The 11576-nt window shown below is 38.2% G+C and overlaps 1 protein-coding gene across 1 annotated transcript in view; it reads left to right on the top strand.

Moving 5' to 3' along the window:
* The window catches only part of LOC118754748, a 19305-nt gene extending 12070 nt beyond the window's left edge, over positions 1-7235 (top strand). Inside the window, exons 2-5 of the mRNA XM_036489637.1 lie at positions 4387-5137; positions 5199-5600; positions 6066-6793; positions 6843-7235. Coding sequence (XP_036345530.1) covers positions 4387-5137; positions 5199-5600; positions 6066-6793; positions 6843-7235 — 2274 coding nt within the window. The remainder of the gene's footprint in view (positions 1-4386; positions 5138-5198; positions 5601-6065; positions 6794-6842) is intronic.
* The last annotated feature ends 4341 nt before the right edge of the window (positions 7236-11576 follow it).

Below are 11576 nucleotides of genomic sequence, written 5' to 3'. Positions count from 1 at the left end.
TATTTTGTATTGCGGGTGTTATGTCAAATCTCAATTCGCTCAAAAGTTTACATGTATTTAGTTTTTGCTTTTGATGGGTGTGCTGTCAAATCAGTAAAAGCAAAAACAAAATACATGTAAGGCGAAGAATCAGCTGATTTTACAGCACCACCTTGTGTAAATTCGCCTTGACAGGCAGCGTAAAAAACATAAAATTGAAGTGAAGAGAAGCGATTTCAAACGAATTGTAATCGATAGCTTATTCAAAAACACATTTAAAGTTAATTTTAACAAAGTATTTACTCAAGACTTTATGTCGAAAAAGCCACAAAACCTGATTTTTCACAGGGGCCAATTTTTGCGAAATTTTCACTTAAACTTGCTATATCTCAGACGTTTATGTATCGATTGATTTGAAATTTGTACACAATAAACTAGATACTATGGTTTTTGTTAAAATATGAAAAGTATTTTCGTGAAAAATTAACGTAAAATTTATTATTTAAAACATTGCGAATATTGTAAGACCCCGCTCGTGGGTGTCGCCATAATATTGTTATAACTTTAGAACTACTTGTTGTCTAATCATGAAACTTTCCCAAAAATTCAGTTTAAGTGAAAATTTCGCAAAAATTGGTCGCTGTGAAAAATCAGCTTTTGTGGCTTTTTCGACATAAAGGCCTGAGTAAAAACTTGGTTAAAATTAACTTTAAATGTATTTTTGAATAAGCTATCGATTACAATTCTTTTGAAATCGCTTCTCTTCACTGTTGTTTTCGCTGCTTGTTGTTCTCGCTGTTGCTGTCACCCAAACTTTGCGCTTTGCGAGAAGAATAACGGACCTGCGCATTGCGCAACCTCTTATATATAAGCCATGCCCTGGGACCATACGAGCAGAGAGAGGCAATTTTTATTTCGCGCATTGCGCGACCTTCTATGTATAGATCTTGAAAAGCTGGTACACGGTCACATTTTGCGCCATTTTTTCAACAATTTCTGTTTGAAAATACGCAGCATGTTCAAATGCCAAAGTTGTAGAGATTTTCCTTCTCCACAACTTTTGTAAGAATTTTTTTGTGCGACGCGTAGATCACGGCCGGGAACGTGATGAACGGTGTAATATTACCATTGTATAGGCTTACAAGTATGCAAGGCGCCATTTTGTTTGTTTACATTTGAAAACAGCTGAGATCACCTCATTTTCAATTCTCTCATGCTCCGCGCAGAGTTACATTCAAGTTTCAGAAAAAACTTTAAAATGTAAATTGAGAAATATTTTAGAAAAATGTGTTTTTATTCATTTGAATTCAATAAAAAAGAAATTAAAAATGCGTGCCAAGTCTTGCATTTCCAATAATAACGGTAAAATGCCGTCGAAAACATGTTTTCGTTGCTGAAACTGGTTTTCGACATAAAACCAAAGAACGTAGATAACAAGAAGGGACAACTCGTTATAATTGTGGCGAAAGGGCGCAACAGGGGCGGGCCTTCTCTTTTTATCCAATCAAAAAATGCACTAAGGCAAAAGAGAAGGCACGCCCCTGTTGCGCACTTTCGCTACAATTATAACGAGTTGTCCCTTCTTGTTATCTACGTTCTTTGATAAAACTCATGTTTTCGCCCGTGTAAAATCTATCAAACGAAAACTAGTTTTCGCTGAAAACTGCTTGAAAACTCACGTTCCACTCATTCCAATCGGTGTCTTCACTAGTTTATTAGATATATTTATCGAAATGGAAGTCATATTTTATCGCTCTAATATGCTAGTTGGGATTTATTGCTAATTGGCTGGCCAAATTAAAATGTGAACAAAAGATAAAGGTTGCTAATAATAAGAAAATGAAAAAATATATATTTTGGTTTTGTTTTTTCGTAACAAAACTGTTAACAACGGATGAAAGAAATGTCAACGAAAACACTAACAGCCGGTGCGAACAGCTTACAGCCCACAATCACAAAACGCGTTTTCAAAGTGTTTTCGTTGTCGGTCCGAACATGGTTAAATGGGACTATTTTTCCTGAATTTTTCAACTCAAAAGCTTTAAAAATACCGTCACATTTATTTCGGCATTTCTCGTTCTCGAGATATTTAATTTGGCTTTTTTTCAAAGATAGAACAGTGCCGCATTACATTTGCTGTGTTTCCTTCGGCAATGATCGGGATCCAGATAAAAAATTTGCACGCAAATGCAACATCGATATGATTCTGATGGAGCGCTGGTTCAATTTATGATCCACTGTGTTTGTTTTGTTTCACTGATAATTTGCTGCGCGGTTTGGTAGCACTGACAAAGAGATATTCTGCCATTTGTTTCTCTTAACTTGATTCAAATACATAAATCGCCTTTATGTTAAATATTTATTTAATTGAATACTATTTCGTTTGAATGTATTTTTCTGCATTTAGTGAGTTCAATTTTATAATTTCGTCTAGTAGTATAAAATTAGGGCTGCCAATGAATGATCCATATGGTTTTCGTGAGAAATGATCGTGATACCAAAGAACGTAGATAACAAGAAGGGACAACTCGTTATAATTGTGGCGAAAGGGCGCAACAGGGGCGTGCCTTCTCTTTTCATCCAATCAAAAAATGCACTAGGGCAAAAGAGAAGGCACGCCCCTGTTGCGCACTTTCGCTACAATTATAACGAGTTGTCCCTTCTTGTTATCTACGTTCTTTGGTGATACTGAGCTGGATAACCCAAGGAAACACAACTATAGGCTTTGGCGTCTTCTCGTGGTTTTCTCCATGAACCAATGGGCTATTTCACACTAGAATGACAGAACAATTATTCTCACGGTTTCACACTGGATGAAAATTAGCAGAATAAAGTGAGTATACGTACAGGACGTTTGAATGTATTTGTAACTTCTGCGCTTGAAAGCTGCGTAGCGGCATTTTCGTAGTTGCGTATGTGTTAGTGCGCTGCAGCAACACTACCACTTTAATGCGGGGTAGAAGCTGGAACAACTTTTTGAGAAACTTTACCTCACCGCACTGCCTCTCTTGCCAACAAACAGAGTTGTTCTGGTGGCAGAAATGTTCCAGTGTGAAACCCACCAATTAGAACAGATCTGACCGGTTGAGAAGCAGCCATTTGTAATAGCAATTGAGAAAAAAGTGGGTGACGTTCGTAATTTTGAAGTTTTCTATTTCTGTTTTGCTTCTTTCTTTATGTGTATTTGGTCGGTGGTTAAGTTCAGTGATTTTTAAGCGATTTTCAATAAGTTTTTTGTGCAAATGTAATTAAAATGAAGTGTGCGGTGATTGGATGCAAACGTACAAAAATAATAAATTGGTTAGCACAAACTAGAACTGTCAAACTATCGACAGTGGTGTTACAAATGGATAAACAGTGTTCGAGACTTGATTATTGACTTTGCGTTGAATTTAATTCCTTAAAAGCTTTGCACTTTTTGTCAAATTATTTTAATAATAATAATAGATTGGCGCTTACACATATGTTAGTGTTTGGCCGTGCTTCTCGTCCGATTTGTGGTGTGCGCCTTGATATTGGTCGCGTTCATAAGACGTAGCTGTTTAGCTCATCTGCTACGAAACTGCTGGCAACTGTTGAACACAACAATTACGTCTTAGAAACGGCTTGATGAATATGCTGCCAAATGAACAGCTGATAAATGTAAACAAATGAAATTGCAACAAATAGAGATAGTTGCGCCGATACTATTTAGAATTCAACACTGAGCGGCCGGCGTGTTGAAAAAATCGTTCAATGTTACAATGAATTAAACAGTGTAAAATTATATAGCAAACATCTTAAAAACATATCTTTAGAAACGTAGTATTATTATAAAATATTTTAGTTACTTTATCACGTCAGTAATATAAAATATAATAAATTTGTTTGCAACTGCCACCTAACAAAGCGGCGTTAAATTTAATATAAGTGGCGTAAGTCTTTTCAAACAGCTGTTTAGGCTAAGCCCAACACGTTGAGTTCAGGTAGCGTAAAAATTTTCCGCTGGAAAAAATGGCGGGTAGTTGCCAACTGTTGGGCTGAGCGTAACTACTCAACTGTGCGTTTCTAAGACAAACAGCCAACGGTTACCCAACAGCTACGACTTATGAACGCGCCTATTGCCTGCCGAGGGACGACCGCTGTTAAGAAAAAACCTTTATCTATATTTTTTGCGATGTTGCTTTGACCAGGGTTTGAACCCAGGTGCTGATGAGTGAAAGCGCGCACTGCTTACCACTACACCACAGCGGCCGACGCCAAATTATTTTACTGATTGAAAAATTATGAGTTTAATTTCTTTTGCAATTTAATAAACATATCTTTGTAAATCTTCATTATTCATTAAATAATTACGATTTACTACATTGGCGACGAGTTTAGTTTAGAAAACACGCATTCAGCAAAATTGATCACTCACAATTCAAGGTATTGTTCGAGGCATTGCAAGTACAAAATCAACAGATTTTGAAGCAACACCAAGAAGAAAAGAATTTGATGCAACAGCATATCCAACAACAGCAGAATCTGATTGAGCGCATTCTTCAAGGTCAACCGGCACAGATTGCAGATCAAGCCGTTCTTGCTCAAGATTCAACAGCATTTAAAGTTAAATGTTTGGCCGATTCTATGGTCAATTTTGAATATGACCCAGACAACAATCAAACGTTTGAGGCTTATTATGAACGCTATGAGTCGGTTTTTACAAATGAAGCAGAGGGTCTGGATGAACCAACAAAAGTTTATCTTCTTTTCCAAAAATTCAATCAGGAACAGTATCAACGTTATGCCGATTCAATTTTACCTCTTAAACCACAAGATTGTACATTTGAGAATACTGTGACAATACTTAAGAAACTTTTCGGTTATAAAAAAACAAAGTTCGCAATGCGTCATAGGTGCTTTAACCACGCAAAGTTCGACTATGAGGATTTTAGCATGTATGCCGCTCGTATAAATAAGCACGCCGAGAAGTTTGACATTTCTCATTGTACTGCGGATGACTTTAAAGTTTTGTTATTTGTGAGTGGGTTAAAAGACGTCAAGGACTCGCTTATCCTGGAAAAGCTTCTAACGAAAGTTGACAATCAGTATTTAGAGTTGGAGAGGGTAACAGATGCGGCCGCACGTGCAGACGTTCACAAGCTGAATTTTCGGGATTTGATCAACGAAGCCGAGCGTATAATTTGCTGCTCAAGAAGTTCATTCTGTTCAACAAAATAAAAACTCAAAGTCATCAGTCAACAAAGACAAGTCAACGGTTCGGAACCAAAGCAACGACACTCCTCGCTTGGCCTGTTTTCGTTGCGGCGAAATACATTGGATTGATAATTGTCCATGCAAGGACAAGCAGTGTGGCGAATGTAATGAAAAAGGGCATAAGACGGGTTTCTGTGCTTTTATGAAAAATTTCAATGGATATAAATCATCCAGCAAGAAAAACCCCAGTTCGAATCAAGTTGAAGCTACGGTTCACGCAATCTCTAACCGAAAGTATATCAATCCAGTTGTCAACGGAACTGTAATCAAATTGCAGGTTGATACTGCTTCCGATATAACAATCATATCAAAATCAAATTGGATTTTAATCGGACAACCATTGCTGTCATCAGAAATACGCACCAATGCCACAAGCGCATCAGGTACTGCTATTCCAATTTTGGGTGTCTTCAATTGTGGCATTAAACTAAATGGGGAGGAAAAACGCGAAATTTGCTACGTTACATCACTTGATTTTAATCTTTTTGGCATACCTTGGATTAATTCTTTCGATCTTTGGAGTGTTCCCTTTGATTCTGTTTGCAAACATATAAAATAAACTGGTGATGACTTGGCCATCGAAGTTTGCGAGAAATTTCCGAAGCTTTTTTCCGAGGGACTTGGCTGTTTCAACAAAGGACAAGTTTCTCTGAAGCTCAAGCCTGGAGCCCATCCAATATTTCGGAATGCTCGACCAGTTCCGCAAGCAGCTCGCGAACCCATTTCAATTGAACTGGAACGTCTTCAACATCTTGGTATTATCAGTCCGACATCCGATCGAATTTTCGCTAAGTTTGCAGGAAAGACAATATTCAGTACCATATATTTGTCAGACGCTTTTTTTCAAGTCGAAGTTGATGATGATTCCAAGGAAATTGTGGCAATCAACACTCACGTTGGAATGTTTAAAGTAAATCGCCTTCAGCAAGGAGTCAAAGCAGCGCCTGCGGAATTCCAAGCCATAGTTGAAAAAATGCTCAGTGGAACCTCAACATTTGGTTTTATCGATGACATGGTCACAGCAGGAGAGAACCTTGAAGATCACAAACAGCAGCTCTTCAAGACTCTTGAACAGCTTCAAATTTATGGTTTTCAACTAAATATTAGCAAGTGTTGTTTTGGCAAGTCGTCCGTTAACTTTTGCGGCCATATCATCGATGAAAAAGGCATCCGACCAAATCCTGAAAAAATTTGGGAAGTTCAATCAGCTCCTCAACCTAAAGATGTTAGCCAATTGCGATCATTCCTTGGTTCAGTGAACTACTACGGCAAGTTTATCGAGTCAATGAAGCAGTTGAGAGGTCCATTGGATGACTTATTGAAGAAAGAAGCAAAATTTGAATGGCAAAGCATTCATCAAGAAGCATTCGATCAACTGAGGAAGATTTTGTCATCAGATTTAGTTCTTACGCACTTCGACCCGAGAAAAGACATTGTACTGGCTACTGATGCATCAATAGACGGCATGGGGGCAGCAATAATGCATTGCTTTAAGGATGGATCTCTTCACCCAATAATGCATTTTGCTGCAACATTCAATGAAGCTGAGAAAAATTACTCTCAAATCGAAGAGGAAGCTCGTGCATTAATATTTGGTTTGAAACGATCTCACTTTTATATCGCAGGTCGACGTTTCTTCGCTCAAGTCGACCACAAGCCCTTGCTCGCTATCTTTGGATCAAAAAGTGGTATCCCAGTTTATACGGCTAACCGTCTACAACGCTGGGCGCTCATCGTTTTTAGCTTACGACATTAATTTTGAGTTCATCGGTACAAACAGTTTCGGATATGTTGATGTTGTATCCCGACTGATGTCTAAATACACCAAACCCGACGAAGATACTGTCATTGCACCTATTTCGTGTAGTAATGAAAATGTAGAAGATATATCTTGTTTTGCCATTCAATCAGCAAAACAGCTACCAATCACATTCAAAGATATTCAAGAAGCCACCAATGATTTGTATCGCAAGATAAATGGCCCAAGTTTTGCAAGCAAGTTAATGAAATTGAGGTAGCCGCTTTCTTTTCATATCGCTACCACTTGAAGGAAGCCCAAGGTTGTTTGTTCAGAGGCGAACAAATTATTATTACGTTCACACTGCGTAAGAAAATAATTGGAAGTCTTTATGAAGGTCATCCAGGAGTATGTTGTGTGAAGCTGTTGGCTGCCGACAAAGTGTTTTGGCCAAGAATGTCTAAAGATATTGAGCAGATCGTGAAATCGTGTGATAGCTCTGCACCCTTGGCCAATGCCAGTAGCACCAAAGAACGCAGTGTTACGATTATCCTTAAAACCTTGAGGGATTTCCCAAATATACTACGGCTCGTATCGCTGGATTGTTAAATAAATGCTCACGATGACCAAATTGTAGTACAATTAACTTTATTGTACAACAAACAATTAACAATATTCGCTAATACCGTAAAACACTTTACAATACTCGTTAAAGCAATTACAACGCTTTACAAAACTTGTTAACACAATTAAACTTATAGCTTGCTTATTCGCAACTCACTTTACTCGTAGCTTGCTGACTTGTAACTAACTCAACTCCGCTGTGGCGTGGCTCTTATATACCTGCGCTCGCACTCATGGCACCTCTCGAACGTTCTGAAGTTCATCGCTCATTCTCTTTCTCTCGCTGTTCGCAGTGTTCATAAAACTTGACGTTTCTCTTAGTGGAACATTCTACGTCATTCCTCGAACATTGTGCCTATTTCTCGTTGTTCGCTTTGTGTTGCCGCAGTATTCGCCACACTGCCCTCCACCTAAGTCTGATCGTCCCGATCAGACACACTTGCTGTTCCAAACGCTGCAAGCCTTTCCAAGTGGACCACCTTCATCTTGTTTCTTGGTCTCCCAACGGTCTGAATTCGATACACTACGTCATTCAGCCGTTTGACGACCTTATACGGACCTTCCCAGTTGCATTGTAGTTTTGGGGACAAACCTTTCTCCGTTGTGGATTGTACAGCAACACTAAGTCTCCCTCTTGGAAACCCTCGGAGTTCATTGCCTTATCATACCTGACCTTCATCTTGTCACTCATAATTTGAGTTCGCTGTCTCCCAAGAGCATGTATTTCTCTCAACTCCTATTCCAGGATGTTGGACGTCTCTTTACCAATCCTCCTTGCATCGCCAGTTACTCCAAACTTCTGGTCACTAGGCAAACGGAGCTCACTGCCGAAGATTACCCTTGCAGGAGTTTTACCCGTTGTTTCATGCACTGCTGACCGGTATCCCATCAGGAACAAGGGTATCGGACATCCCAATCTTTCTGATTTTTATCCACGACCTTCCGCAAATGCTCTTCCAGGGTTCGGTTGAACCGTTCCACCATGCCATCTGATTGGGGATGAAGAGCAGTTGTTCGAGTTTTCCGGATACCCAGTATCTGGCACATCTCTTGGAACACCGCCGATTCAAAATTTCTTCCCTGGTCAGAGTGCAGCTCTATAGGTACACCGTATCTCGCAACCCAATTGTAGGTGAATACCTCCGCTACTGTTTTAGCTTCCTGGTTTGGAATCGGGTATACCTCCGGCCATTTGCTAAAGTAGTCCATAACCACAAGGACATATTTGTTTCCCTGTGCGCTCATAGGAAATGGACCGGCTACATCCATGGCAATCCGCTCGAATGGTGAACCTCAGTTATACTGCTTCATCTGGCCATGACTTCTGGATTTCGGCCCTTTAGCTGCAATCAGGGACCGTAACGGTTATAACTTTTATTATAAAAATCACTTTTTAATCGTTATTAACTGAGTTTTATTTTTTGCTCAAAACATAACGATTCTTTTTTGAGTTTTATTTTTTGCTCAGAAAATAATCGTTACGTTTTGAGTTTAATTTTTTGCTCGGAAAATAATCGTTACTTTTTAAGTTTTATTTTTTGCTCGTAAAATAATGGTTACGTTTTAAGTTTTATTTTTTGCTCGGAAAATAATCGTTACGTTTTAAGTTTTATTTTTTCCTCGGAAAATAATGGCTACGTTTTAAGTTTAATTTTTTGCTCGGAAAATAATCGTTATTTCTTGAGTTTTATTTTTTGCTCAGAAAATAAAACTTAATTTTTGCGTATGTATGCGTATGCGTGTGCGTGAATAGATAGGGGCGGCTGCATTGAACTTTTAACGCCACTGCACAGTGGTACCGTAGTAGGTCATTCAAAAAAAATATTGATGTGTCATTTTGACACCATATCTTGTCTAATTACTAACAAACAACCACTCTAACTGGGAATAGAAAAAAAAATTAATTTTTTAACGCTAAAGCTCCGTTTCAACCGTCGAAAGTGAAGACTTTTCATAAGTGCTTATTATTTCTAAAACTACGCATTATTTTTAAGTGAATCGCGGAGAAGATTTTGATCAAAAATATTTAATTGTCAGAACTTTTTTGATATGGAGCTGAAAGCTGAAGGTATGTAGAATATTCCAAGTATTTGATTTTTTTCTTTTAAGTGTCTTAATAGTAGTTTAAATATAATTTTAAATAAGCGGCAGAAAGTATAAAAAAAATTGCCTTTTCTGAGTTTCAATATCAAAACCTTCCAACTGCGTTTAGCTGCCTCTGGGTAATGCATAAAGATTATACGACAACCCTCAATTTCAAAAAGGTTTTCAAGGTTTCACTTCTAATTGGCACTATTGACCATTTTTTTAAATTTATTTTAGGATCGAGTTATAAGTGTTCTTTTGCTCGAATCTTTATATTGGACAAATGGTTCTCCTATCAAAGCGTCAAAAACCAAGAAGAAAGGAAACGGAAAGTTTTTGAAGCCCTGACATAAGCTATGCCATCAGGCGAAAATGTAAATACTGACAGTTTGAAAATTTGCATTTTCTACCTTTGCCGAAGGTTTTTGAAATATTGGACGCAAGTTAACAGACCAAGATCCAGACTAATCGCCAAATACTGCGACTGGTTAAATGAAAAGAAAATTGCACTCTTTTTACATTTGCAAAAACTGGTAATGAAGATTTGCCCTCTACAAGCAAGCAATTGAATAGAAAACCATTTGCTGAATGCAGTAAGAGGTCTAAGCGCCGCAGATTAGCTCAACTATCAAAGGTCAATACTTCTGCCGTCACTGCGATAATTAATGATTCCGCCCAATCAAGCACCTCTTCTGTACAATTCAGCGCTGACGAAATGGTACTAATTACGGAGGCTAAATTGACAGAACACCAGTACTTGCTTGTAAAAGAGTTAATACACTCTAAATTTGCAAACGTTTTGCCCTCATATCAGAAAGTGCCAGAAGCGAAGAAACGATGTTATCCATTAGAGGAATGTGTTACAGAATGCTCTGCCGAAATTAATTTACAGTCTTTGTTAGACCACACTACTTCTCGAATTTTTGAATCCCAAAAGAACGTGAAAGATGGTGTTGTTGATGCAAATAATGATTTTGTTCTAATTGGTAAGTGGGGTTTTGATGGCAGTACCGGGCACATGGAATATAAACAAAAATTTTCGGATTCAAAAATTGAGGACAGCAGCTTATTTGTAACATCTTATGTTCCCCTTAAATTAATTTATAAATCTAGCATGTCAGATTCAGCTATTACTGTTTGGAAGAATCCCCGGCCATCTTCTACTAGGTTTTGTAGACCAATTCGGTTCAAATTTGCTAAAGAAACAAAAGAACTTTCTGTGCAAGAAGAAGCTTATTTTAAAGATAAAATTAATAAGTTACAACCGACTTCGTTACTTTTCCATAATCGCGAAGTAGTTATGGAGCATTATTTGCATCTATCAATGGTTGACAGAAAAATGAGTTCTGCTCTTAGCGATTTATCTACCAATAGATGTTACATTTGTGGAGCAACACCAAATGAGATGAACGACATTGAACGATCTATAAGCAAACCAGCAGACATCTCTAAATATCAGTCGCCACTTCAATTGTGGATTCGGTTTTTTGAATATTTTATCCACGTTTCTTATAAAATCAATTTAAAAAAATGGCAGCAGCAGTTTAGGGATCGTTGAGGTGTGGTTGTGGACAAGCCCCGAAGCGGTGGCAGCGGCACATCCAACGACGGCAATACCGCTCGAAAATTTTTCCGAAACTCTGCTATTTCAGCAGATATTACTGGAATAGATAAGGCTCTTATTGACAAGTGTTACCACATCCTGCAGTGCCTTTCGTCGGGTTATAAAATAGATACTAAAAAATTTAAAATTTATGCATTTGAAGTTGCGAAAAACCTAGTTGGGGCTATCCGTGGTATAATTTACCACCATCTGTTCATAAGGTTTTAATCCATGGGTCCGAGGTGATTGATTTCGCAATCTTGCCAATTGGTGAGCTCTCCGAAGAAGCTGCCGAATCATGCGATAATG

The sequence above is a fragment of the Rhagoletis pomonella genome, unplaced genomic scaffold (genome assembly GCF_013731165.1).
Source record: "Rhagoletis pomonella isolate Grant_MI unplaced genomic scaffold, Rhpom_1.0 Rhpom_scaffold_00002, whole genome shotgun sequence".
NCBI lineage: Eukaryota > Metazoa > Arthropoda > Insecta > Diptera > Tephritidae > Rhagoletis > Rhagoletis pomonella.
This window is presented reverse-complemented; position numbering and strand designations above follow the sequence as displayed.